Genomic DNA, 27,908 nt, shown 5'->3' with positions numbered 1-27,908 from the left:
ATCATGATGGTGGCAGTGTGCTGCAGGCCGTCAATTTCTTCTGCTTTGATATGTACCGCAAAATTTTTGTGAAGGCCCTCGGACCGGAGCTCCGCAATGAAGCAAAGCTTGCAGCTGGTGCTCTGGCTGGTGCGACTCCACTTTTCACTGCTTAGCACCAATTCTGTGCAGGGTTGCAAGCTGCATGATTGCATGTCCTGTTGCACCTTTAGTGCTGACTCCTGATGGGCTGCTCATGCAATCAACAGGCATCACAGCCACGCTGTGCTGCTTTCCGCTGGATGTGCTGCGTACGAGAGTCCTCAGCGCGCCAATCAGTCAGCGCGAGGGGAATTATCTGGCCATGTTGGCTCGGATTGCGCGCAAGGAAGGACTCCCAGCACTCTATGTCGGATGCGCGCCTGCTCTGGTGGCCATGGTGCCCTCTGGGGCCGTGTACTACTGGCTGTATGACATGCTGAAGGAGAAGCACCTCAAGCATGTGTCCACCAGCACAGGTGGGGTGATGTTGGCTCTTCCCTGCCCTATTCCACTTCTTGCTTGAAATTGTTTCTCGTATGTTGAAGCATCGGAGCTGGTGCAGCATGTGTTGAAGTGGTTGCATTGACATGCCTTGCAGGCCAGCAGGCGTCCAGACTGGATGCAGCCCACTCCCTCTTGTATGGGGCGCTGGCGGGCGCAGCAGCAGAGAGCACTGTGAGTGGCTCACTCCCAAATTATTTTCGTTGTCCGCTCCATCAGTCATGCAGATCCCAGATGTTTATGCGCACCCTGTTGCATCGCGCAGGTGTATCCCTTGGAAGTGATCAGGCGGCGCATGCAGCAGATTGCAGCCGCAGCAGTGGGCAACAGCGGCGGTCAGCTGACACGTGCTGCTGTAAACCATGCCAACCTGAAGGCATTCTCGCATGCTGCAAACGAGATCTGGATGAAGGAAGGCCTAAGTGGCCTCTATGCCGGAGTTGGTCCCAATACCATTCAGGCACGCTCTGTTGAATGACTCTAAATTCTCATCATTGCCTTGATGAAGGCTGACAGCATTATGTTGATCTGGACTTTGCTCAGGTGCCCTGATGATGGATCTCGTGCAGGAAGCAGTCAGCATGAGCTTTCTTGCAATGTGATGGTGGCCATTCTGATCCAGCTTGTTCTGTGCAGGTGCTGCCGAGTGCAGCTCTTGGGTATTTTGCGTTTGAGACATTCAAATCGCTGATGCGAGTGAGAGAGTGAGATTCTTTGTTTTTACATGTGCACGCAATGAAGAATGGGAAAATCATAGCTCTATGATAGACTTTGAGACTCCAGGCCTTCTTCTTGTAGCTCATGTGCGAATTTTGTACGTCAGTATCTCTCAGATGAGAGAGGAATAATGTGAAGCAGTGGTCTCCCCGGACTGCCAGTCCCACCAGTGGTGACTACCTGGTCCCTTATGCAAGTGCATTTGTGGTTGATAATGTAGCAAGGGTTTCTGAACCGTGCACCAGCTGGCAATGTGCAGCTGTCAAAAGTAGTACAGTAGAGATAGGCTGAAAAGCACATGGACGAGTGGCAAGCAATCAGCGTGACATGTGCCCTGTCTCATGCATGCAGAGGAAGCCAAATTTGGTGAGGCACCGCATGCAGTCAGACAGACGAATTCCTTCTGGCAGTCGAACATGCACTTTGTTATTTTCATCACGGACCTCCACTTGTATCCCTGGCGATTTGCACAGGCATACATTCAACAGCCACTGGCTTCCTTCAGTCGTTCTCAAGTGCGAGCGCCTTCCCAACTTCGTCGTCTGGCACCACAGCACAGGTAAGGAACCCACTTCCGTCACGGTCGCCAACGGCCGACGAACCCACCGACAAAAATCAGAGATGAACTCAAGCTAGGATGGGTATAGTGTTGCTTTGCACAGCTCCTACCAGTAGGAGGTACGTACCCAACGATTGCCAGAGAGCCTGAGACGTGCTTCCGAATTCAAAAATTGTCGGTCACAGCTCGAACTCAGGGCTCGACTTTCTACACCTATTGTTTGATCTTGCCTGCTTTCCTTCCCCGTCATAGGACAGAGAGCGCTTGTCTGTACAGAGCTGCTTAAAGTCAGTGCCACAGCTTCGACTTTGGGTTGGGTGAGAGCGTGTTTTCACTGTTGCTATCGAAGAGCTTTCGGATAAAATGGCCGAAGACTGTCTTTGGAAGATCTGCTGCATGCATGAATAGAGCCAGAGATCTTTTAGGTCCCTGGTATGGCTGCAGCAGGAGATCGATCGTCAATCATGTGAGGCCTGCCTGCTACAGGAAAGGAGCCTGTCTCGCTTGCTGCATCCAAGCTTTTCGTCCCATCCAAGCGTCGCATCAACGTCACAGCCATGGAAATGGCAATCGGCACCCTCTTGCTCACGCTGCTCTTCCCTGTTGCCTTTGCAGATGGCATTGAGTGGCAAGCCATGCTGAAACCTCAGGGCGGCGGAGTGAGATACAACGGCGATGGTGTGCCTTCCCTCATGCCATTGACCATCCCTCTTGTGACTTATAAGCAGCAGCTGGCTCATGATTAATCACGCATGTGGTTTGCTTGTATGCTTGCTTATGCAGCCACTCCAGATTTGATTGTAGAGATGTCTGCGTCAGGCACCTATTACGGCCAACAAGATGGCCAGAACGATGGGGGCGCCTGCGCCTTTGGCAAGTCTTTCTCCAATTCCCTGGTGAGCTTCGAGCTCACCCTACCAGAACTGCATTATTGCAAGAATTGTGAAGAGGAGCTCAAGTCTTCTGCACATGCAGGCCTGTTTGGTCAACGTGCATACTCTCCAAAGCATTCTAAGAGATCTCCAATGATGTGACTGGACAGTATATGAGTTTCTTGGGCGGCCCTGAGCCCCATTCGTCTCTAGTCCGCCCAATCTAGAGGAGCACTAGAGGAAATGTGTCCCACACTTGCTATGGCCTGCCCAAATGCAAATCGAGCTGCAAAAAGAGACTTGATAGTAATTAAGCAAGTGCCTACGTGGAAACCACTTTAGTTAGATGCTAAAGCTATTGTCTGCTGATGGATCATCCTGTCTACATGGCCAGGGTTTGAGCTGGAGGGAGGGCGTGCAAACCTACATCGCCCTCAACCGAGCGCAGTACAACAACTCCCAAGCTTGCGGCCAGTGCCTGATGTACCGCGGGCTGGGCGCTGGAATTGGCATGCTGCCCATACCCTCTGAGTGGCAGTTTGGCCTGGTCGACAATGTGTGAGTACCCTTTCTGCTTTTTCCTAATGTGGGTTGCTGGCTGACTGTCTGCTGTGCACTGTGCAAGGCATTTCCAAGTCGGAATGTAGGCAAGCTGAGATTGTTTGCAAAGAGTACCTGAGAGTGTTGCAAAGACTCTTCTTGTTGTAAGCAGCCTGCAGTGAAGAGGAGGTTTAGATGAAATTGCCCATGTTTTGGGCAACAAGAGTGCAATGCATGAATGTACAGGTGTCCAGAGTGCGCTTACGGCAGCATTGACCTGGACAAGAACGGTGACGGCCGCTGGAAGGTCGAGTGGTACCCCATTCCTTGCAATGTGGGCGAAGGGAAGTTTCACTACTTCTTTGGTGGCAGCCCCAACCCCTACTGGTTCATGTTTGCCATCTCCAACACAAGGTGCGACTTCCCATGTCAGGACTACTATTTGACCTGTTGCCGCCCGCTGAGTGTGTCATATTGGGATGGCTTCTGCTCTGTTGTGTGCTGCAGCTGCAGGTTCTTGTAGTGAGAGGAATGCAGACATCCAAGCAGAGCTTTTGCACTCTCACAAGACAGCTGTTCTGCATGCGTGAAGATGTTTTTAAATGTGGATTTAAGCTCCAGCATGTCTGAGATTTGAACACACTGCAGGGTGCCGATACAGAGTGTCAAGCTGAAGTATCCTGACGGAAACTTCTACGACCTTGCCCGTGGTGAGTTCTTCTGACAGCCGTACTTGACATGTGCCTGCTTTGAGAACGAATAACTCCCCTTTCTGACTGTGGCTATATTTGAGGGAATGCTGAGCACATCTGCCGATGATGTTAGGGGGAATTTGAGATGAACTGGGTGCATTGTGATGGTCTGCAGGGTGGAACAACATGTGGGCGGCCAACGGAGGGCCTTTCAACTCTCCCATAGACCTCGCGGTGCGCTGAAGATGCTCCTTGCTCAACGACGCATGCGCAAAGCGTGTCAGTGCATCACTGATTGAAAATATCAGTTGTTCTCAGGCATGCCATGAAAATACAGCTCTGTTGCTCATGTACTAAAGTGCTGTGTTCTGACTGCGCAGATCACATCAGTCCTGGGAGACACTGTGCGTGACACCATCCAGAGCACAGCGGGCTGGGATGGAGGGTCGCAGTTCCCCTATCGCGCCATGGGCGCCAGTGCCCAGCCACCTTCAGATGGGAAAGCACAAACCACTCAAGGTGGACGGCGCATGCTGCAGAGCTACTAGCAGGTAGCCTAGTAGGTGCCTCACGTGAATCATCAGGCCGGGCATCCCTGCAAAGGCTGGGGTGGTCGATACCTTTGAGTGGACTGAATATTGCTTATTTTCACCCCATAACTGCATGCTGCTAGCCTAGCAGTACACTAGTGCTTGACAGTGTGACACTGTCAATGTGGCCTGGCATCTTGCAACTGCATTGCAAAACTGATTGTGCGGCATCGCGTGACCCACACGCGCTTTTCATTGAGACTAGCTCATTTATGCATCGTTGAGTACTGCAATTCGTGAACTGCGTGCACTGCATCTCCCATACATGGAACTTGCATTGATTGTACTTTGAGACGATGCAATTGATTATTGTGTTGCATTCTGGAATATTTAAAATTATTGTGTTAAATTGCTATTCACTTGCATGCCACGTGATGCCACTGAGTGGTGCCTTTATGTGGCGCTTACAATTGTTATGTTGCAGCTCTCATGTAAATCAAGTTGCGAATATGTCACAATACGCGCCCAACGCCAATACCCAGTGATTCTTCCATTTGTGTCTGCCACAATTTTTCATGCACATGCACCAATACTGGCAATATTGACTTCTTTGGGTTGCCAACAGCAGCTGCATCTCAGTCTCATGATGGGAATATTCATTGATGGCTGTAGCTACGTAGCAGTATACTGTGGCCTATAGATTGGACCTCGTCTGTCTAGGGAGCCTTGCAAGCCTTTGGGAAGGCTACTAGCTGCAGTACAGCCTCAGAGAAGATGGATGAGCAAATATAAACGTGCCATTTACCCAGTCAGTGAGTTCAGAAGTCTGGCAGCCTACTCTGAGAGCAAGTCTTGCTTTCATACCAGTACCGCTCGCAAGTCAGGCCTGCCCTATCTGCATCGAATGTCCTGTAGTGTAATGTGCCCAATCTCAAGGTCAAGCTGTTGCCTTATGTCCAGGGACTGAGCAATTTTTGCAGAGCCTGATCCAGCTGTCAATCACCTTCTTCAAACCTGATCACCAATGTGACTAAGAGATGACAGATATGAAACTGCTTTCATCGTTCAACATAGAAGTCTTGGAAAAGTGACACTAGGATTTCATCGGCCTAATATTGGTTCTTTTGGTGAGCAGAATCAACGATGCAGAATCTGCAGGATCCATTTGGTGCTTGTCTGAATTTCTGGCAGTGCATCTTTCCGTTAGCAGCTCACGACGAAGTATCTCTGGGCAACAGACGTTTTAAGGTGTTGAGGCAGGTCGGTTTACTCCCGTACGATTAGAACCACGCATAATTGATCGAATATCAGTACAAGGGAAAACTCAATAAAAACGAAATCAAGAAAACGCCTTGCAGTTCCTTATTTGGCATACGTTCGAGCATTCGCTCATCGCAACGATCCGTATATGCCTCTTCAATTTCATGAAAACATCCCAAGAGACTCGTGGAATGTACTGTTGTTGGGCTAAATAGTATATTGACAAGATGGGCAGTGCTCCTCGCCTCCCTTTCTCGCCGTGGGTGAAATTTAAGTTGCCTGCATCACTTCTTGGCAATTATGTGGACTGATATTGATGATTCGCAGCTGGCGAAAGGAGGATATTCGTTTGTATATCTAGTGGAGGAAATACTCAGCCTGGGAAGTCAGGCAGAGCCGCAGCAGTATGCTCTCAAGAAAGTGAGTTGTCATCCCTTGCTGACTGTCATTTCAATGATTGCAAACAGCCATTACCCATATCATCCGGGCCAAGTCTCTTTCCAGATAAGGGCAAGATCCCAGAAGGAGTGCCTTCAGAAGCAGTACAGGTCCAGTGCACAGTCTGGCTTGCAAATACAGGTGCTGACGTCCACTGGGGAGCATGTAGAGCTTGCATATACCGAGATCAGGGTCATGCAGAGCCTGAGGCACCCAAATCTGCTACCGCTGCTGGCATCAGAGCATAAGGAGGTAGAGGACGAGGAGAGTGGCGTGTCGGCTTTTTACATGCTGTTCCCCCTCTACTCGGTGCAGTCCAGCACACTCGCTTCAAATCAGAGGATTGAAACCTAAAACTGTAATTCCATTTATGTCTCAGACCTTTGTCTAGTGAGAACATATGCGTCCTGAAGAGCCGCAATGTTTGCTGATCAGCGCTGATCAACATGTCAATCCTATTTTGCAGCAAGGATCGCTTGTGGATCTTTTGACACAATGTTCAACAGATGGCACGCAGTTGCCTTTGCGGGATGTCCTGAGCATCTTCTTACAGGTATCCTTCTTGCACTTACAAAGGGATTCTCTCTCTCGTGCATTGGAAAAACCATATTTCAGCATCACTGGTACGTGGTGTTATGAATTGCCTCATAGTCCTGGAGTTCTAACAGGTATTCTTTCCATGCAGGTTTGCAGCGGGGTGCGTGCCATGCACCGCAGTTCTTTTGCTCACAGAGACATCAAGCCGCACAATGTTCTGGTCAGGCGGCATCAGACTGGAGAATCAGCCAGCTTGAGCAACAGCAGCAATACTCCTGCAAGAGATATACGGCATTCCAGCCTGGCCTCATTATCAGAGGCAGAGCCCCTGCAGCTGCCTGATGCCTGGAACAGGAGCTGCTATCATGCAGTGCTCATGGTGCGGCCACACCTGACACCCCTCACGTGTTCATGTGCACAATTTTTCGCAGAGGTGCAAATGTCAATCTAGAGGCAAGCAGTCATGCACTGTGGCGCTGCAGAAGTTGTAATCCAGTAGGCCTAGGCACCAGCCTGACATCTAGGTAGGGCAATCTATATCATGCGAGGCAGTGGCAACCCTCTGCGCAGATGGGAATGCAAGGGGTTGCCCCACATTGCGCCACAGCAATTCTAAACTATTGTGCGGCGGGCATGCACAGGATTTTGGGAGCACGCGGCAGGCGAGGGTTGAGGTGCAGAGCCGGCAGCAGGCAATGTCGGTCCAGGAGGATGCAGAGGCCCACTGCAGCGCCCCATACCGGGCGCCAGAGCTGTTTGATGTCCCTTCGCAGTGTGTTCTGGACGAGCGCGTCGATGTGTGGTCCCTGGGCTGTCTCCTCTACTTCATTATGTATGGCATCTCTCCCTTTGAGCGGGTGAGGCAGCTGCTCACTGTACCCTTCCTGCAAGCGTATTGCTATGTAAAAATTTGTGGGTGCTTCTGAAAGACCTTGCTTGAGCAGCTGGCAGGGATGAATCTAATTGAGCATTACGGTACTGTCGTAATAGAGGTATTGAGGTCTTGTGAATATACTTTTGTCTCACAATATTTTTTTCAAAGCATGTTGCAAGCTGGCTTTCTTTGCTGCAGGCTATGAACGAAGCTGGAGGGAGCCTGATTCTGGCTGTGCTGAATGGGCAGGTTGCATTTCCCCAGTCAGACCACTTCCCTGAAGATGTGCATAACCTTGTGACATACTGTCTCACAACAAATGCTGCTGAGCGGCCGTTTGTGGATGATGTCATTGCAAGGGTGCAGGACCTGCTTGTAAGATGTCCCATCGAATGCTGATCAGTGATCAGCATTTGACGTGCTTGGAAGCATTGAAACCTTGAATAAATTGTCCATCAATCTCCATCACCGAGTTTGATATCGAGACTTGATATGAAAGAGGCTTGCAGGCTGAGGCTCTGCCAGACAGTGTCCGCTCTATCAATGATTGATCGTTTGTGAAGTTTGTGACCAAACTTTGGTCATTCCGAGAGGGTGCACCTGCAACATGATATTATGATCTAATTATGAAGAGTACTGCTCAGCAGTACTTTAGGCAAGTAACTGCATTGCATTCCCATATTGCAGAGCCTACATGCACGGTGCACTTTCAATGACCGTCCTGTGACCGTCACTCCTGTCACAACTTGAAGTTGTCCAACATATGCACCGGTGTCACCTGGCGCCAGCACTGCTATGTGCCCACTGGTTGCCCACAGCATTTTCTTTCAACTTGAAGTTTCAAATCTGATGAGGCCGAGTCTGCACAGTTCCTAGCTGGAGAAGGAAGGAAGGAAGGAAGGAAGGAAGATTACATCACTCCAGCCGCCTAGGGCTGATTGGATGAACTGGCAGCATCCAAATAATCAAAACAATCCATCACAAAATGTGCAACACCAACAATGTCCAACTGCCACATGAATTGCTGCATCGTCACAATGGCTGCACCAAACAGCCCAGGATATCTGTCCCGAACAGATTGCAAGGCAGGGCACTCAAACACAAGGTGGCGCTCATCCCCAATAACCTGCTGGGCACAACGCATGCACAAACGCTGGGGCCGGGGAATCCTTGCCCAGCGGCCCGAGACATTGGGCAGACTATGACAACCCATCCTGAACTTCAACAGTATACGCAAGCAACGGGCACTCAAAGGCTGCTGTAAGAGCTGGCAAGGGTGGCGCACACAAGCTGGCCTAGCAAACCATCTGTGATATGTACACAAGGTGGCATTGCTGGACGGGCAGGTCCTAGGGCAAATGTCAATGTCATCCCAAACCTGCAGTGCTTGCGCATCTAGCAGCTGCATCACAGCATCAACTTCCACAGGAACAAGGGTGTCAAACCGAATAACAAACTCATACCCAATTCGGCGCAAGCCCCGCATGAAGGCCCAAGCCCAATTCTTAACATTACGGGTTATGGCATCCCAACAATCATCAAAGGGCCACTTGCCTGTGAAAATTATTTGCAGGCAAGGCAGCCAAATTGTTCCAGAACTTGATAATGCGCCGCCACCACACACAATCAAGGGTCTGCTGATTCAACTCCTTAAGCAAGATGGCACCATGCACAGAGGTGGGGACGCCAGCAATGTCTCTCAGAATTTTCAGGTGAGAGGAGGCCAAGGCAGCCCGGCCCCGCCGGCTGTCGCCACCAGGAAGGCTGCGCAGGCCCCACACCTCACAACCGTAGGAGGCAGTCGGCGGCACACATGCATCATATAGGCGCAACAACAGGCCAGCTGACATGCTGCAATGCAACTTCCCATATTGCTGCTTGAGCTGTGCCCACACACCCCACATGTTCCTGTGAAGCTTGCCAAAGGTGAGATTAATGCCTTGGGCACCGTCAAAAAGGGCACCCAGGTACTCAAACTGCTGAACCCAATGTAAAGGCGCACCACCACAAAGCCATTGAAAAGGTCCTGGCAAACTTGAAGAGAACACCACAATCTTTGTTTTGTCAACACTGATGACCATTCCCGTTTGTTCACAAAACTCAGCAGCTGCATCAATCAAGCGTTGCAAATGAGCAGGTGTGGTGGCGAGCAAAGCAAAGTCATCGGCATAGCCTAGATCTGGTACACAACTGCCAGGACGCAACTGCGGGCCAACCCCAGGGCACCTCTGCAGCAAGTGCCTGTGCAGGCCATCTGCAAACAAGCCAAACAGCGTTGGGCTAAGGGGGCAACCCTGCTTCAATCCTGTCTCAGAGGGCAAACTAGGACCCTTCCTGCTCCCAATCTTAATGGCAACCGTAGAATTGGCATACAAAGACTGAATGGCAGAGAGCAGGTGGCCATCAATGCCCAGGCGACGCAGACTCTCCCAGAGCAACACCCGATTCACTCTGTCATAAGCACCCTTCAGATCAAGAAAGCAACAATACAAGGGCTGCTTAGCATGGTTTTGCCGGTCGATAAAATGCTGCAAGGTGAATAGCTGGTGGGCCGTAGACAGTTTTGGCCTAAAGCCAGCCTGTGTGGCTGCACGCAATCCAGCCCCCTCTGTGTACTTCAGAATACGAGAATTCAATATGCCAGCATACAAGCGCATGATGGGCTCAGTAACGGCAATGGGTCTATAATTGAGCATGTCAAGCTTGCTGCCTTTCTTGTGCACAGGGGTGATCAGGCTACCATTCACAGAGGGTGGCACTTGCCCAGCCACAAATGCAGAGTTCAGCACAGCCACCAAAGCATGCGCCAGGACATTTTCCGGAGGAGGCATGCCTGGCGCCCGCTCATCTTTTGCATACCGAAACAGCTCAGCTGGTAAACCTTGCACTCCGGTGGCACGACCATTGTGTAAACTTTTGAGCCCAGCAAGCACCTCCCCAAGAGAGATGGGTGCATTGAGAGCATCAACATGGGCAACAGGAGCACTGGGCTGGACAGGGAAAGACAAGTGGGGCAGCTCAGCAATGAGTGGCAACTGCAAGTTTGCAACCCGCTTGAGATAGCCAGCCCACAATTGCACTGGCTTGAGCTGCTCAGGTATATCAGACTGCTGAGACTTGAGCCGCTTCCAGAAGGCTCGGGGGTCACTGTGCAAATCATCAAGCAGGCGGCGCAGTTGCGCGAGCCGGTGAGCGCGCCGTTTGTGGCGGACGGTGTTGTGGTAGGCACGCTCCAGCGCGCGCACTTCGGCTGGATCGCCCCCGCACCGCGCGCGGGCGCGGACGTCCCGTTTAAGCTGGCGGCACTCCGAATCGAAGAAGGGCGCGTCGGCACGCGCCTTGAGAAATCATCTGGGGGTGACCCTGTTCTACACCCAGGGCCAACTGGGCAGTCTCTGGGCCAGCCTCTGGGCAGATGCATGGAGCCCAGTTTGGCGCGCTGTTCTGATGTTGACGTCGCAGGGAACAAAGTTGGGCAGAAACACGACTTGGCGAACAAATTGCGGATGTGATGGCTCTCAGGAAAGAATTGGCTTTAGCTGCGCTCTTAGCGCTAGCCTTGCTTGTGTCTTCTGCTGCTGAAGACTCCTCAGTTGATCAGGTTCATCCTTGAACAGCTTGATCCTCAAGTTGGGACGTTCTCTTTGTTCTTGCTGTGATATATTCATATTTTCGTGCCATGCAGAGCTTTTGCGCTGCAAATGACCGGTCTCTCTACGAGGGTGCCTTTCGAGGGTTTTCTTTCAATCCATCAGCTTCACTGCTCGTGTCGCGTTGCAGGTGGCCGACGACAACCCTGCACTTAAAAGCCTCAGGTCAGAGCTCCGAAGTAAAGACAAAGACATCGCCGGGTTGAAGAGTGAGCTGAAGCAAGCGAAGGTGTGATCTTGAAGCTCACTGGCAACCTAGTCCTGGATACAGGACTCCTTGTTAACAGTCAGCTCCAGCTCGACGTCAGCTGATTCATCGTCTTCGTGTCCCAGGCGGCACAATCGAATGTTGACAAGATTGCAGCCAAGCTGAAGGCAGCAGAGGAGAAGGCTGAGACTTATGGCAAGCACATCAAGGCCACAGCAGACAAGGCCACGGCTCTGGAGAAGGCTGCTGCTGAATCCAAAAAGAAGGCATCTGTGAGGCTTCATCGTCTCCTCCCAAATTTTTCCTTGCGCATCTGCCTCAGAGTTGACCACGAGTATGGTGACCTGCCAGAAGGAATGATCTGTGGGCGGCTTGTGAGCAGGAAGCTCTTGCCGCAAAAGAGGCTTTGGCTGAGAAGGAGAAGGCTCTCTCAGAAGCACAAGCCGCCTTGAAAGCCAGCCAGGAGTCTATCAATGCTCTGGATGCCGAGAAGGTGGGGTTTGTACTGGGCTTGTGCCCAACAGATTTATGTGGGACATGCAAAGCTTTCTTGAACCACTGATCGAGTGACTCTGCGTGGGAACAGGCTGCGGCACTGAAGGAGGTAGAGAAGCTGAGCAGCGAATTGACAAACCTCCAAAAGGTGAACAAGAATTTTGAGAAGCTCCAGAAGGAGCTGCATGCAGCGACAAAGACCCTGCAAGACCGTGCTGACAAGTCAGAGTCCACCCTGAAGACCCTCGAGGCCAGCCTGAAAGCAGCTGAAAAGTCTGCCGCCACCAGCCAGAAGGCCTTGCAAGCGGTGAGCGATGGGTTCTTGAGCCTCTCTTCCAATTCAAGCAACTTGCCTTGCCATAAGCAGCTTCATCGCATCGTCAGTGGTGACATCTTTCACTGCAGGCGGAGCTCCAAGCTGAGCACTCAGCTGCTCGTCTGGAAGAGCTCCTTCACAGGACACGCAAGAATTGGCTGCCTCTGTGGCTGGAAGAGCATTACCAGAAGGTATGCTGAGGAGAATCCATGAGATTTTGTCTCAAAGAGACCGCCTCATGTTTGTCAGGAACCCGCATAGTGCTTTATTCATCTCCATGCGAGCGCCATTGAAATTGATTTAAATTGAGTGGCAGGGAGCTGATTCAGTGCGGCCGCTGGCAAGCAATGCCTGGGAGCATGCCAGCAAAGTGCATGTGACGGCGCGCAGCAAGTCTGTGGAGCTCTGGAAGGCGCTGCAGGTCAAGGTGCAGGCGCTGTTGAAGGACGCAAAGCCCTTGACTCGGAAGTACTTGGTCAAGCTGCAGGTGCGTGCTGCTGCACTTGCTGCGCGTTAAGGAAGTTTTCTAATGATAATGCAGCCTACTGCTGCTGCTGCCACTTTGAGCACATCCAGAAGTTGATAATTGAAGGCTTCACTATGGCGCTGATTGGTGTCATATCTGCACAGGGCTCCTTGTCCAAGCTGCAGCTGGCAGTGAAGAAGCATGCCATTCCACAGCTCCAGAAGGCACTTGCCTCCACTAAGGCAGCCACACACAAGTTGCTGTCTCACCCACAGGTACGACAGACCACCCCGACTCAGCAGCAGAGGGCTACCTTCTTTTATCTCCACGGCATGACTGGATCCCAGTCGTTCGTTGTTGCTCTTGAGTGGAATTTTGTGAGTTGTTTTCCTTTGTGCTCAGGTGCTACAGGCTCGACGTCGGGTTCACAAAGCAATCCAGGATCTGAAGGGTGAGATCAAGAGGTACATGAAGAAGCATGCCCTGACCTCGAAGTACGCCAAGGAGCCCTTCCTTACCTACGCCCTCTACACAGCTTCAGCCCTTTCCTTGACCCTCTGCCTGCTCCCATTCTGGGCAGTTACAGGTGAGCCCCGGCAGACATCCCCCGCCTTCTCTCTTGTCCTGCACCTCTGTAGTCACTCTTCTGTAGTTTCTAGACTAGCGTCCACAGTGTTGCGCTGTGCTTTGGTCGCATCCAGAACGACAGCTCTGGGTACGAGTCTGAAGCTGAGTGTGACGTGTGCGCAGCATTGCTGCGAGGCAAGAAGAGCCGCACAACCAGAAGACCCCCAAGGAGGCCAAGCGCCAGTTCCAGCACTACCAGCAATGTTCAGGGGGTCAAAAATGCAAAGACGAAGAACGCTGGAGCTGGAAAGGTGGGCAGGTTGCAATCGTGCTTTGGGATGTGCTTGTTGCTCAAGCGCAATGCACTTCACTTCACTGAGAGTTTCTGTGCTGGCCAGGGGCGAAGGATCACCATGGGAGGAGACTCCATCCGAGTCCCAGAGTGACTGGTCGCAGCACTGTCAGACGTGTCGTGGACATGTTACTTTGGATTTTGTCAGAACTGCAGTGGGCATTTTATATTATGGCAGGCCAAGTTGGCCAACAGATGGCTTCTTTTGCTAAGTGAGTGACTTTCAGTCCTATCAGAGTCTGGGAATGCGTTCCATTTCAATTTGCATAGTTTGCATATGGTAGCTGCTCAGCAACGACTAATTATAGTACTTGCATTGCGGGTCTGAACCGCATGTAACATTATGCGGCTCTCAGCCAATGTTTTCAAGTAGATTGGCCACTGTTTTGCGGATTGCAGGTGCACATTGTCACAACGATCGACATTCAAAGATATGATACAAAGGGACGACGCATGAAGACATATACATGTACCGGCACCGTATGTATAAGCTATGCGTTGCGAGCGGTAGTACTGAACAGAAATACATTTGCATTTGCGCCAAGCTGCATTCCTTTGGCTTACAAGTGCAAACTTGTGAAAACTATCATCAACTCCTCTTCCTCATTACCTTTTGCCCTATTCAGGATATAGGAAGCTGGAGGAAGCTGCGAATCTGTCTATAAGTCCGCAGGATGGTGAAGAGGCGCTATCGGATGATTGTCTTCCATGATTCCCGTACGTAATACGCAAAGATGATATTCATTCCCTTGTGTTGTCAATGCGGATCTGGAGTTAACAACCCATGCCACTGCAAAGGTGTCGATTATGATCCCATGCGCAAACATTTCAAAGAGCACTTGGTATCCAGTGATCACATCATTACAGTTATCTGGGGTTTTATCTGAACGAGGTTGCATCATCCGATGTCTGACAAGGGTCTGTGCTGGCAGTCATCGGGCCAACGCTGGGGGCCATCGCATTTGTACTGAGTGCTATTGTCTGCTGGCCAGCAGGTGAGAGGGTGGCCAGAATGGTCTTGTTGATTCTTCCTTTGCTGGTGTCAAGTTGATATTCACTTTTTATCTTGTCACTTAGTACAGGATTTGCAAAGGGGTTGAAGCGTTAGTGCCTAGTGGAAAAGATAGGCTTTGGAACAGGCTCCGGAACGATTGTCACAGAAGTGACCTTGTTGGGCGCCTTGTAGGAGCGCTGACGTACTGCTGCGCGCGGGAATCTGCAAACAGCTGCTTTGGAACACCGGCGCAGATCAATGATGCAATGACAAACGGCTGCCCGATATAGACCGAAGTTGCTCATATTAATTAAGGCTTCCATGGCTGGTCAGTGATGCAGTGCTCATCAAGAAAACATCCAGAATGTGAGTGTACAAGGCATGTGAAGTTCAGCAATGTGCTCTCAAGCTTTTATGGGGAGACTCATTCTCCGAGTCTGTCGATGGCAACACTCCATTTATCTAACTTCACGTTCTATGCGTCAGTGAGACTGTTATCTTGCTGCATTGCAAGACTTCAACTCTGCAAGAGAATCACTGCTCGTACAACGAAAAAGGTCCTCAGGTGCTGCCCAAAACTGACAGCGTTCATATGCGCACTTCCCAGCGCTGCTCACCCAGCAGCCAGACTGTGTCACCCTCCTGAAGATCGTCGTCCGTGTCATCACCGCTCTTCAGCTCCAGGACATCAGAGGGGCATGCATCGGGGCCCAGCAAAGCTTTCCATGTGGCCGCATCTGAGACGCCAGTCTCCGACAGACCGTTGCATGCCTGTCATACAGCCAGGACCAGTACATTAATATATTGCTAGCTCAATACACTTGAAGTCCACTCCAGAAATCTCACAGAGTATATACGACAAAAGCATTCTGTGCAGGATGACTAGCTGCTAATCATGTTGAGAGTGGCAATCCAATTTACCGATAAGACGCACGCTGTTGACATGAACTATGCACTGTTCACATCTCGCACCTGGAAGGTCAGCAAGGAGCTGTAAGTGTCCATGCCGAACTGCCACCAGACGCAGTCATCCTCCCCGCAGTAGTACCCCTTGTTGTTCAAGGCAATCTGCAGCCCATGCACCTGTGCAGTACAGCCAGTCACTTCATCCGCTGGTGCCTCTTGCCAACAAGGCTGCTCCATGCCGCTAACACAGACTCCCGCACAACAGTCTGGACGCCAGACATGTGTCGACTCACCTCTGCACCACCTTCTCCTTCCCGCAGGACAGGCCAACTGGTGAGCCGTGCAGCTTGCCTCTGCTGGCTGCTCGCCCCGCTGTCGCTGGGAGCATGAACCTCCTGCTTTGCATAAGCGCCACTAGAGAAGCTCTGTGAGCCTAGACTTCCATTCGAGGTGGCCCCCTGCCCAGCAGGTGCCCCTGGGGGGCTCGCACCACCATCGCCCAACAAATCCTGCACATGCTGCATGTGATTAGTGAGTGCCCAGAAGGACGTTCCCCACAGGTGATGATGTTTGCAGGGCATGTCAGAGCACGCGTCACAACCTTGACCAGGTGACGGAGGAAAGATATTGCTCACCAGGGCCGCAGCCTCAATGAGACGCATCCGGATGGTTTCAGGGCCCAGAAGCGCATTCCAAGTGGCCTCATCACACGCTCCCGTCTCTGGTAGCCCAACACTTGCCTGCTCACCCATACTGAGCCTTTCAGATAACCGTGTGCACAGATGTAGCAATCGCGCGTTGGGCATTGTGTCTCAAATTCTTCATGAAAGGCAAAACAGGGCCCCACCTGGAAGGTCAGCAACGCTGAGAGCGTCTGGTTCCCAAAGAACCACATCTCAATTTCCTCATCTCCTGGGGCAAACCCCCTCTCATCCAGCGCTCTGTGCAGCTGATTCACCCAGAAGATGTCATCCGACCCATCTGTCAGTGTGGGTGGACTGCCACCCACCTCCCTCCCTACTCCACTGCCGCCTAAGCACACAGCCAGCGTGAAACACAGCTGATGAAGTGTCAAGGCAGCATGCAACCATCAACCGCACAACAATCCTGGGAAAGGACACGAGGTATTTCACGACGTGAGGTCTTTTGCCCACCTGTTGTAAAGGAGCTTGATTGACTGCCCATCTCTGGAAGTGGACGGTCAGGCTCAAAGTTATTCGCCTCAGTCAACTCCAGTGGCTGCCTCTGTTGACACATGAACGCAAATCAGTCAGGGATAATTAATGGGCACCAGGCCCGTGCACTTAGATAAAGATATGGTAAGCTTCATGGATGCACTTGCGTATCAGGTCCTTTTTTTAATACTGGGCCATGACAGGCTGCCAAAGTCCTGATGTGATGCAATCTGTAAACGTTCTTGAATTTTGAAACTATCCTGGCCAAGGAACGCATGCGTATCATTCTGTGCAGCTGCCAGTATTCTGCCTGTGATACCCCTGGTGAACAAGAAAGTATTTTCCGCACCATCCTGGACCCTTTTTATGTCCTTGTCAAACCCTGCTCGAGTCGCATTGCACAAACCTGTACAAGGCTGGATTTGAAGGGCGCCTCCTCAGCCAGGACATCTGTGCAATCGACAGCCGCCATTGCCTTTGCAAAATCCGCTGCCCATGAGGGTTCACCCATCTCAGCTGCTTCGCGTCCATACAGCGCCTGCAGGTCTGAGACATTGAAGAGCTCGTTGGAGGTGCTGTATTGCTGCTCATGCAGACTTGTGCTTTCTGGTGCCTGAATGCTGCTGGCAAGTGCCTGCTGGGATGTGATTGGACTCTGTGGTGGTTCCGACGGTCCTTCAGCATGGGGCTTGTCAGGTGTTGACTTCTGCAGCGGTTGTGCTACAGAGCTGGTGCTGTTTAATGCTACTGCTGGCTTGCTGACTGCGCCTCTCACCTGCAGAGACGGTATGTCAGCCGCTGTGATGCACTGATGCCTGTGAGTTTGAGAAGCGCCAACATGGCAAACAGCGGACCTGTACCAGCAGAGCCTGGAGGTCAGCTATCTGCTGGAGCAGATAATGCTCTCGCTCAGTCCATGCAAGCCTCTCTGCGTCCCAGCGCTGCATCTCACGATCCCATAGCTGCTGCTGGCGCTGCCAGAGCATCTCCTCCCTGTCGTCATTCCTGCAATATGCATGCCAGGGTGCATACTGCGCTTCTCTTGACAACTTCCAAATCATAGCCTTGACTGAAACATTGCTGCGAAATTGTTCGAGGATCGGAGGACTAGCAACACCTGCTCGACTGCTGTGCATAAGTTGTTCCAGCATGTCCGTTCTGAAGCGCCTGTGCACCAAACGGTCCAGTCCAGTCAGATGCACCCTACTCATAAGAAGAAGGCAAAGAGCATGCGGTGCAATTCAGCCCTTCTTGTAGATATAATAAATACTAACCTTCGAAACAACGCAGATTTGACTGCTCGAGACCCTCAAAGGCGTGATTATGAGGTGTCGTAAAAAGGTAGATCGTGCCCAGCACGCTTCCCGGCGTCGCCACGGATGCATCGCATGAGCGTGCAAACTGCACATCATGACTATAGTTGTTGCCTTCAACTTATTAGTAGGATTGATGACGTCCAGCACATGCTGTGCATTCGATTCAGAGAAGCTGGGAATTGGGTCGGGTGTGTCCAACAACAGAGGGTGCATTCACTCGACCGATCTCAAATTAGGGTCTTGTTCAGCAAGTTCATTGAAGACTTTTGCAGATGCAGATCGTGCTGAGAAAAGGGAGCAAGTCCTAGTTTGTTGTCTGCAGACTCTCCAGAACTATACCCATTGCGCTCTACCAGTACAATAGCGGATGCCCTCGAGGATGTGAGCTCAATCTAGGTCACCCGTTCTTTGACGGATGCGTGGTATAACAGGCCCACAATAGAAGTCTGAGAACACAGGAAAATGTATTGGCTTGTGAGCTTGCCCCTTTTGGAATCAGAGGACCGCTCATGGACCTTGGTCCAGAACAAAACAACCTATGAAAATGACTACAGCATAAATTTCAAATTTGCCATCCCTGACCTCCGTGTCGGAACTCTCGACTCTCTGATGGTACTCAGCGACGATCTGGTCAAGGTCAACGCCTTGGTCGAATCGGTGGTGAACAAGATCAGGAGGCAGCTCTTTGACATGGGCTCAGGACGTGCAGAGGACTTCCAGGAGGTACCTTGACTGACCGGAATTTACATATGCTATTAAATACTATAGTAGGCATGCAAGCACATGCCAGGATTGCCAGGTGCTGTGAGACTGATGATCCCAGGGTTGACCTTGCAGGTGAGCGTGGAGGGAGTCAGCCCTGACCAGTATCTGGAGAGATTCTCATGGAACGAGGCCAAGTACCCACCCAGACGGCCCCTTAGCGAGACAGTGTCAGCCATCACAGAGACTATCCAGAGGCTGGAAGATGACCTGAAGGTAGTTTCCCTCCATGCATGCAATCGTGAATATTGCAGAGGTGTCTTGAGGCTACAGAGTGCATGTTTGATAGTCGAATCTGCATGAAATTGGTGCGCAGGTAAGGATGAGTGAGTACAACCAGCTCAAGGGACTTGTCACAGCTGCAGCCAGGAAGCAGACCGGTTCGCTGGCCGTGCGCGACCTCACTGGTCTTGTGAAGGCGGACGATGCTGTGAACACAGAGAACCTGATCACTCTCTTCGCGGTTGTCACTAAGCAAGACAAGTCTGAGTGGCTCTCCACGTATGAGACACTCTCCGACTTTGTGGTGAGTGCCATCTGCCTCGTTCAGAATATGTCTTTGGAACATACCCAGCTGCTGATCCTAATACAGCAGTAAAGTGCACACAAGATCAAGTGCACAGATATGTCTTGACGATGCACACCGTACCTGCCTCCTTCTACAGGTGCCTCGCTCATCAAAGCTGATCTTTGAGGACCAGGATTACAGCCTCTTCTCCGTGACGCTCTTCAAGCGGGTGGCAGACAGCTTCAAGGCTGCGGCAAGGAGCAAAGGATATCAGGTGATCAATCTTCCAGATGGGGATCTACAAAGTGTGATGCACAATTGCAGCTGGAATGACTAACACTGATATACACAGGATCCTCCGCTCTTATCAGTGGAAAATGAATTGTAGCCCTACTGAAGTTGATTGTGGTTGCTGCAGGTGCGTGACTACGAGTTCGACCAAGAACTGCAGGAGAATCAGAGCGAGGCAGCAAAGACCTTGAAAGCCAATGCAGACTCAAAGCGGTCACAGCTGGAACAGTGGAGTGCCTCAGCATATGGCGAGGTGTGACCCCAATTGTACTTCTGAAGGCATGTCAAGGCCGGCTTTTGAAACTTTGCATCATAAATGATGTCTTTGATCGTGAGCATGAGGGTTTCACTGGGCAACTGCAGGCCTTTAGTGCCTGGATCCACATCTGTGCCATCCGGCTCTTTGTGGAGAGCATTCTCAGATATGGCCTGCCGCCAAAGTTTCTGGCAGTGCTGCTGAAACCAAACCAGAAGAACACAACAAAGCTGCGGAAGCTTCTGGCCTCCCTCTTTGGCTCGTCTGGTGCGATAAGTCTTTCATCATTGGGAATTTCTTTCTGAATGTAGCTCTTTTACCTGGAAGTCCAACAGCCATATCAGACATTCTGCCTTTTTTTTTTTATAACGCTGCGATCGTGTGAACAGGTACAAGCCAGTACTTTGATGGCGAGGCTGGGGCAACCGGTGGGTTGGCTGGCGAATCAGAGATGTACCCCTATGTGTCATTCACAGTCAGTGTTGATGGGTGATCCTTCAGATATTGGAACTGTGAAACTCCAGTCTCTTGGTCTTGGGCGGTGTGGCTATCACGGTTTTTGTGCAACGCGTGAATAGGTGTGACTCATCATGTCGTTGTGCGATAAACACTTTGCTTCATAGAATTCTTAAAGCGATCACAACAGCAACAAGCATACAATTGAGAACAGAATGTCATCATATAATCCTGTTGTTACTCTATTCAATTTGCTCACAGCTCACAACAAGTTTCTGATCAGGATTCTGTTTCAAGTATGACCAACCAAATTATTGGAATGAAGAGGAAAACAAGCTGAAGTGCAAGACTCGCATGCACATGTGCTCAAATATTTGTTCATTGAGAAGTTCTGGATCAGTTTTAGTGTACGCCCGCATCTCTTCAGACCAAATCCACCCCATGCACTGCACCAACAAGCCTCAAAACGTCGATATTGCCATGACCATCTCTCTCAGTGCATGGAGGACCTGCTGCCTGCTCAGATTGCATTTTGCCGCCAGAGCAACCTGCTCTGTCAGTGGGAGCCACTGGAAGCGGTTGAGCTGGTCGAGATCCAGCACTCTGTCATCCGAGACGGGTGCCTCAAAGCTTTGGCCGCCGGCCAATGCCTTGACTCCATGCTTGTATCGCCGCCTGAAGTACAGAGAGGCCCACATCAAACTCTTGACAGGATGCATGCAAGCAGCCATGACTCTCCAAATGAAGCATTTCAGGAAGCTCAGAGAATCGAGAAGCTTGGCAATCTGTTGCTCACCTGAAGCTCACTGGATTGAGGCCTGCAACCTGAGGCACAGCCAAGACCATCTCTCTCTGGAGGGCAAGCAACTCCTCCGCTGGCAGTCCATCCCAGGTAGGGGCCAGGCTCGCAATAGAGCCAGCAGCACTGCCAAACACGGCCGCGCGCAGCTGCACGCCCGTCGCACTGGCTGGCGTTATGCGGTGCGAGAGGCTGCTGCAGATGTTCTGCCCCACATGGATTGCTCCCCTGTTGACACGCCAAGGCATTCAGGTTGTAAAATGCACTGATTGGCAGGAGAACATGGCCATGTCACAGGCTATGCAATGGATGCAGGTCTGGAGGCTTACAATGGCAGCAGTTTCTTCCCCTGCCAGGTTGCCTGCTGTTCCTTCCCTCCGTCATAGGCAAACAGCCGCAGGTTTTGCGCCGCGTCGCAGGCCAAGAGAAAGAGCTTCTTCCCATTGACAAGAAACTCTGCAGCCTCGACATCTACATCGTTGTAGTCCTGCAAAACAGTCAGCGTTTAATCTGATCTGTAAGGCTGAATGCTAAAGAACATAGCCTGCAGCAGATCATCTTGTTCTTATCATAACACCAAGTGAGCTGTTGATACGACTGGCCACCGGTACCTTTGAGAGCTGTGTCAGGGCTGTGTAGTTAGCTTTCTTGTCAGCATACACGAAGGTGAGCCCCTTGTGCACGTCGCCCAGCAGGATGAAGGTCTTGATAGTCGCCACTGAGGTGATGAAGAGCTGCGCGTGGAAGAAGCTGATCATGTGGAGGCTGGAGCCCCGCAGCTCCATCACCTGCATGTTGTTGCCGACAGCGGCCACCAGGCGGCCATCCATCACAGCCAGGCCCTGCACTGGGCGGCTGAACCCACTGCATGCCACACATGCACATGGCATCAGGCAACTGCTTGCGTGCGACCACGTGGCCAATATGCCTCAGAACACACAAACAACCTAGCACACAACAGGCAAGCGAGTACCGTGACCCTAGACAAGCTCATCTAATGCAGGGACGCATACCTTGCATGCACAAGGGTGAGCTGCCAAGAAATTGTGGGGTCTGCTTGCTCAGCGCCGCTGGTGCTCGTTCTGGTCGCTTTGAAGAGGAGGATGCGCCCCGAGCAGGGGTAGTCCTCTCCATAGTTCAGGGCAGTGCCCACTGTGATGTATGGCTCGAGAGCGCCTGTCTGAGCGTTGCGCAGCCAGTCCGCTGCCACAGAGCAGGGCTCCTCTCCAGGGTCCAGTGCATGGCGCGCCACAGTCTGGTAGCGGCCGGGCTCCAGCAGCCGCACCTGAGGACACCGAGGCGCTGTGAGCTGACAGCAAATTGTACAACGCCGTAAAAGGGCAAATGCATGCAGAGCATGCCAATTTGACCCCCCTGGCATGACGAAAGCAGAAGACGGAAGTCACTCCACATCAGAATAGGTCAGCGTAAGACAAGAGGATAGGTGCACGGGGTTCGTACCTCTCCGCCAAGCTCAGTGCCGGAAGCCTTGGCAGCTGCGTCAGCACAGATGTACGAGTAGGAGGCATGCGGATCCCCATCAGACGCCTCTTCTTGATGTTCTCGATAAGGCACCTGACAGCAAGGAAAGTCAACCTACCACTCCAGTAGTCTCTACTGTGCAGAGAGCGGCAAGGCTGCATGCACGTCTTGAAGCAAAGCGGATACAGCTGGCCTGAGCTGGCGCACCGGGCGGGAGACAAGCAAGACGTAGAGGCGGGCTTCAGCGTAGTAAGCCAAGCGGTGGGGCGTCGCTCGCACAGCAATCTTCTGCAGCGGCCAGGGTGTATCTAGGCGCGTGCGCATGGGCAATTGGCAGATCTTCAACGTCTCACCGTCATTCTCAGCCATGCAGGCAGTGATGAAACCCTGTCAGCCACGTAGAAAGGTCATGAGCGCCCGCTTTTCCGCATTGGAACACAACCCTTGCACTGAGGATGTCAACAGGACAGGTGTGCACAGGGTGAAATAAGTTCAGCACCAGCGGGCAATTGATGTTGTGGAATGGGGTCATGCCGGATACACGCCCCTCCACATCCATCGCATGTGCAACAAGAGTCCCTCTGCTGGCAACCAGCCACAGCGGTCGCTCTCCACTCACAAACATTCCGCTGCAGTTTGCACATGCCCGATCAATCACATTATCTCGAACAGAGAAATGAGTGGGTCTTCATTCAGTTGCCTAAGCGCAGCATACGCGCACCTGTTGACATGCTCCTTGCTCTCCCCTAAGCCATCAAAGCGCGTCATACTGCTGCTCGGAGCCGTGGTTTTACTTCTGCGGTCCTGAGGAGGGCAGTGTGCATGCGCGGGCAGGCTGAGCCTCTTGAAGCACACACGGCCTCGTGGAGTGTGGAATGCTCTGTAGGCCAGGAAAGTGCCATCCGCAAGAAGCAGCAGAAGAAACGGTAGATCTTGGTCTTTCACAGCCTGTGTGCCCCCTGACTGGTGATGAAAGCATTCCATCTTCACCTCCACCACACTTGGCAGCCCCGTCGCTCCATTTGTGTCTGCAGCAGTGCCCCAAAACATCAATGCTTTAAAATACCCTCTATGTGCCATGTGTAAAGGCAATGGATTCAAAGAAATATGGAGAGCTCCACCTTGAGGTGAACTGCTGGGAGCCACCATCGGCCCGTCTGATATGTCGTTGATGGAGAGCAGCAGATCCAAATCTGGCAGAGAGTAAACCTCCATGCGAGCGGAGCGGCACACCACACACAACACAGCTGCGCCCTTGTTTTCAAGGTAAGGGTGCAGTTCTCTCAGCGCCTGCAGTGCGAATGTTCGCGATGAATCATGGTGAAGGCAGCATGCTGTGATGCCTGCAGCGCCTTGGGATAGCTTGGCTGATTGGGGCGCCACAGCCAGCTGACCTGCAACATGTTCATGCCATCAGACACACGCCAGCGCAATAATAGTATACAGCAGACTCAACGCATGGCACAGGCAAACAGGTAGCCGGAACGAGGCCCACCATGCATTGCGCCAGCATACAGCAGAAGGGCATTGCCGCTGGATAGGTGTAGGAGGAGGTATGGATCTGCCACGGAAGCCGCCACAATGGTTGTGTTGCTGACACCAATGAGATCTTGAACAGGCAGGTCCTGCACCCTTGAGGATCCTGACAGCAGCACCACCCCGCGCGCATGCACCTGCACAGCAATGTCTTGGGTGCTTACAAAGAGATGTTCAGGCTCAAAGCTACTCACACATTCTCGCTCCAGGTAGTCCAGAGATATGAATCAGGAGAACAGACACACGAATTGCGCCCTGACAAAGACCAAGATCATAAATAAGAACCTCATATCATCCTGTTTGTGAAGGTACACTGTTCTCTTGCCGCTGATTGGGCTTCGCCCCATTGTTGCCTCTGCAAACAGGCCTGCTGGTTGAGAAGAACATCAGATCACCTGCACAATGCGGCTGTTCCCAAGGAGATTTCCAGCGAAGACTGTGCGGCTGGACAGGATGAAGTCGACTTGCGAGGAGTCAGTCTCGTCCAACTCCTCGCCAGTGCGCAGCACCTTGGTGCCACTCTTCTCATTGAGGAAGAGGAAGGCATGGTATAGGAGGCTGTCATCTACAGGCAGGCCCTCAGGCTGGAAATGCACAGCCCACATCTGATCAACCCCTGCACACGCATATGTATTCAGCAACAGACAGGGCATGCATCCACGCTCCACTGCTTCTTCAATTATAAGCTTACTTGATAACCTGGTGCCCGAGTCTGCCCCACCTGGGAGAGGGACCTCAGTGACCAGTTCTGGAACGAGCGAGCTGCGCAGCACGGCCACAGCCCCAAACTTGTCAGAGCCGACGGCTGCGAGCAGCTTGGGGGGTCCGCGCTCAGTCTTGGCCACCCACTCCTGTGGCGCACTGGTTGACGCCTCCCCTGATGTGCAAGCCAGGTGCTTTCAATTTTGCATGCATGCACGGGAAAGACATCATTCATTACTTCAAAACCCTGTACTTTCTAGAAGTCTTACGGGTGTGTCAATAGCTATAATAATCTGCAGAAGCACGTCATAGCATGTATAATGAGTTGGTGTGCTCTACCTGTCACAAGATCCTGCACAATGCCAATGCTGACCAGGCTGTCCACCACTTGCAGGCTGTACTTGGATGCACCAGTGGTTGACGGCAGTGCCGGTTGCGCATCTGTGCGGTAGATGAGGGAGACCTGGGACACACAAGAGAAAACCTCAAGATGATCGACCTAGATCTCTGGGCGTTGAGATCTGATTGACCTGCTCTTGCCGTTTGAAACAGATCTCCTGTTTTTAAAGGACATAGGACTGGGAAACGCACTTCATCCTCATCCTCATTCCCCAGATCAGCAGCATCAGGGTCAAGGCGTGGGCGCTTGCTTGCATGGGTAGCATCCGCCTCACTCGCCTGCTCCTCTGGGCCTCCGAGCAGAAGAGTCTGCAAGCAGAAGCTTGTCAAGCCATTCACCCCTTTCCTTATTGCATTACACATCAACAAAGTGATAATAATTCGCAAACAGTGAGTAAACAAGAGGGGCGGTTTCTGCCATATTGCAACCCCCTACCTGCCCTTCTGGCACGGCGCGAATCAGCAGAGAATTTGCAACCCAAGATCCAAGAAAGAGCAATTCAGGGCCCAGCCTGCACATGCAGGACGGTGGAGGCGCACCCTGTGCCTTTGAGACCTGCACATGCCGCCAAGCACCGTGAGTCTCCATACTGAGAACAGGGATATTTCGGTGTAGAGACACGTGGTGCTGAGAAGGATGTGGTGCATGGTCGGAAACACTCACTTTCAGGCGTTTGCTACCCTCGAGCTGCACATTCACAAGAATGAGCTGGCCAGAAGCAAGCCCAAGAAGCAGACTGTTGTCTGCCAGCCACGCCCCAGAGCAGTCTGTCAAGTCAAGCTCAAAACCTTCCGCCCTTGGTGCGCCGCTTGCTGCCGCCGCAGCAGCTTCCTGCAAAAGCTTGAGGTCAATATCATTACAGGACTTCTAGAGCTGCGCTTCATCAACATGCTTTAGCCAGAGTGTCAGAATGTAGGACGGGCATCCTGTCAATGGTATAGAAGGTAACGGCTTACCGGGTGGACATTGTTCACATACTCTCGCGCATGCTTAGCGACTCGTTCATGGTTTGCAGCATGAAGGGAAGCTTTGAAACGATCATCCACGCCTTGAGGGATTGGTGAGATCTCTATGCGGGACGGCACAACTCCAGCATACGCTTGTGAGCTCACAGCCAGAGAGCAGGATCCGCCCTGCTGGCAGCAAACTTGGAATTGATGGGTGCAATCTGAACACCTCAAGCTCAGCCTAGGCCAATCAGGCAAGACTTGCAACGCTGGCAAAGGATAACCGGTGTGCATGCCCACCTGTGACACATATATCAGCAGGTTCTGGCATATGACCAGCCCGCCCCCGCCTGGAACTTCTATGAGCTTGAAGGCATCGCTGGGCAGATTGCCTATGGACCAAAGCCTCGTGTGCCGCTTGTGGGCCACATTCAAGGAGAACGCAGTGACTTCCATGGTGTCCTTGCTGTTGCGCAGCTGCCCACCCCAGGACGGCTTGGTCTCATGCAGCACCAGCAGCACAGGCTCGCTGTAGCGGTGCAGGAACACAGCATCCCTCACCTGCCACGGCCAGTTCCCACATGTAGATTGTGTGCCGTCTGCTGCACTTGCTTCAGTAGTAATAAATAATGGATGTGCTGCAGATGTTACCTCTGAGATCCCCAGTTTTGCCAGCTTCAGCATGTAAGAGTTGCCCACAGTCGTGGACAGCGCTTGACGATCAGTCTGCAGCTCAATAATCACATCCAGGGCTTCAATTTCCATGGATGGTAGCACCGCGAGGCATCCATGCAGGAGAGTGGCAGCACAGCGACCCTGCATCCATCCATGTATCACTTTGGTAAAGATCAAAGTCAGACATGTTAATTGAGATCCAAGTGGATTCACCCGATGTCCGGAAGCATACCTGAGGGTCTGTGATCAAGTGGGGGCCGTGTGTTGTACTACCACCCAGTAATGTCCTATCGCCGTCAAAGGAATGGAGCGATGTTGGGGCAATGCCTTGTGTCTCCACAACCCAATCTAGCACACACACCTTGGCATCTCTGCACACAAAAGAGGTTAATTACAATGACTATTGAGAATATGGACGTTGTAGAAGCATTTAGCCACATTTGGTAGTGATTGAATGTGATGCAACTTCACCTGAAGGCGAGCAACAAGGCATCCCGCTGTCTCCCACTTGCGCGGCATTTGAGCACGGCCATGCTTTGCACCGTTCCGGACAGACTGTGCTCTACCACAAGTGTGAGCCAGTATTCACCCACCTTCTCAGCATCCCTCCTGTGGACAGGACTTTGCTTCACGCCACTGGAAGATGAACGCCACAGGACAGCTGTCTAGATGTTGCACTCTTACCTGACATTGTAGATTTGAATGAGAGTTTCCCTCACGACCACCAAATCCGGAAGTGCATCTGGGTGTTTCTGGGTTCGAGGCTCAGCGTGGGTGAAGTATGCTGAGGCACAGTGCGTCACGCCCGTTGGCTGGTGGATCTACAACAAAGAGTGAGCGGTAAGTAGCCATTGCTAGCTCACCAAAATAAAAGCAATACCAGAGTAGACGTGATGACAGACCTCCTTGAGGTAGGCGATAGGACCAGCCATCGCCATCGAGATCAGTGTTCTAAAATGCAACTTTATTTCCTCAGAGTGAAGCTGACTAATATTCCATATTCCGCATTGCCACTGATTTTTGGGCGAGATATACTACGCAACTGAAGGCCCGATTGACTGAAGATGTTTCCATCGTTACTTAGTACATCGAGATCCTTGCACGCCTA

The 27,908-nt window shown here is 51.8% G+C and overlaps 5 protein-coding genes across 5 annotated transcripts; 3 read left to right on the top strand and 2 right to left on the bottom strand.

The window, feature by feature from the left end:
• Nucleotides 1-50: 50 nt before the first annotated feature.
• On the top strand, nucleotides 51-7,940 carry COCSUDRAFT_39101 (hypothetical protein; the record flags this gene model as incomplete). The annotated part of the gene is made up of 15 exons (XM_005651920.1): nucleotides 51-129; nucleotides 249-497; nucleotides 620-696; nucleotides 788-869; nucleotides 2,285-2,476; nucleotides 2,582-2,694; nucleotides 3,065-3,228; nucleotides 3,457-3,624; nucleotides 3,859-3,920; nucleotides 4,078-4,136; nucleotides 4,283-4,421; nucleotides 6,030-6,112; nucleotides 6,272-6,439; nucleotides 7,309-7,524; nucleotides 7,791-7,940. The coding sequence occupies 15 exons, from the start codon at nucleotides 51-53 to the stop codon at nucleotides 7,938-7,940; spliced, it is 2,001 nt and encodes a 666-aa protein (XP_005651977.1).
• A 3,071-nt stretch (nucleotides 7,941-11,011) lies between these two features.
• Nucleotides 11,012-13,950, top strand: COCSUDRAFT_45860 (hypothetical protein). The gene is made up of 10 exons (XM_005651919.1): nucleotides 11,012-11,142; nucleotides 11,322-11,420; nucleotides 11,525-11,671; nucleotides 11,782-11,892; nucleotides 11,986-12,201; nucleotides 12,527-12,697; nucleotides 12,841-12,951; nucleotides 13,079-13,262; nucleotides 13,427-13,554; nucleotides 13,642-13,950. Exons 1-10 carry the CDS (start codon nucleotides 11,053-11,055, stop codon nucleotides 13,687-13,689), a joined length of 1,305 nt encoding a protein of 434 aa, XP_005651976.1. The 5' UTR covers nucleotides 11,012-11,052; the 3' UTR covers nucleotides 13,690-13,950.
• A 1,037-nt stretch (nucleotides 13,951-14,987) lies between these two features.
• COCSUDRAFT_45859 (hypothetical protein) lies at nucleotides 14,988-16,390 on the bottom strand (the record flags this gene model as incomplete). Its single annotated transcript, XM_005651918.1, has 5 exons — nucleotides 14,988-15,360; nucleotides 15,562-15,672; nucleotides 15,789-16,004; nucleotides 16,131-16,235; nucleotides 16,343-16,390. 5 exons carry the CDS (start codon nucleotides 16,388-16,390, stop codon nucleotides 15,178-15,180), a joined length of 663 nt encoding a protein of 220 aa, XP_005651975.1. The 3' UTR covers nucleotides 14,988-15,177.
• A 1,874-nt stretch (nucleotides 16,391-18,264) lies between these two features.
• COCSUDRAFT_64225 (vacuolar H+ ATPase V1 sector, subunit C) lies at nucleotides 18,265-20,447 on the top strand. The gene is made up of 7 exons (XM_005651917.1): nucleotides 18,265-18,709; nucleotides 18,824-18,964; nucleotides 19,065-19,274; nucleotides 19,414-19,530; nucleotides 19,675-19,800; nucleotides 19,911-20,070; nucleotides 20,193-20,447. Exons 1-7 carry the CDS (start codon nucleotides 18,449-18,451, stop codon nucleotides 20,294-20,296), a joined length of 1,119 nt encoding a protein of 372 aa, XP_005651974.1. The 5' UTR covers nucleotides 18,265-18,448; the 3' UTR covers nucleotides 20,297-20,447.
• Nucleotides 20,418-26,890, bottom strand: COCSUDRAFT_64224 (hypothetical protein; the record flags this gene model as incomplete). Its single annotated transcript, XM_005651916.1, has 19 exons — nucleotides 20,418-20,934; nucleotides 21,056-21,286; nucleotides 21,388-21,545; nucleotides 21,670-21,922; nucleotides 22,072-22,343; nucleotides 22,520-22,633; nucleotides 22,748-22,927; nucleotides 23,040-23,169; nucleotides 23,262-23,568; nucleotides 23,662-23,830; nucleotides 24,109-24,213; nucleotides 24,472-24,692; nucleotides 24,798-24,953; nucleotides 25,118-25,241; nucleotides 25,370-25,486; nucleotides 25,614-25,733; nucleotides 25,842-26,009; nucleotides 26,426-26,686; nucleotides 26,777-26,890. The coding sequence occupies 19 exons, from the start codon at nucleotides 26,888-26,890 to the stop codon at nucleotides 20,721-20,723; spliced, it is 3,414 nt and encodes a 1,137-aa protein (XP_005651973.1). The 3' UTR covers nucleotides 20,418-20,720.
• Between the last annotated feature and the right edge of the window lie 1,018 nt (nucleotides 26,891-27,908).

This window comes from Coccomyxa subellipsoidea (assembly GCF_000258705.1).
Source record: "Coccomyxa subellipsoidea C-169, whole genome shotgun sequence".
Lineage (NCBI taxonomy): Eukaryota > Viridiplantae > Chlorophyta > Trebouxiophyceae > Coccomyxaceae > Coccomyxa > Coccomyxa subellipsoidea.
The sequence above is the reverse complement of the archived record's forward strand: the minus strand, read 5'-3'. Positions and strand labels throughout refer to the sequence as shown.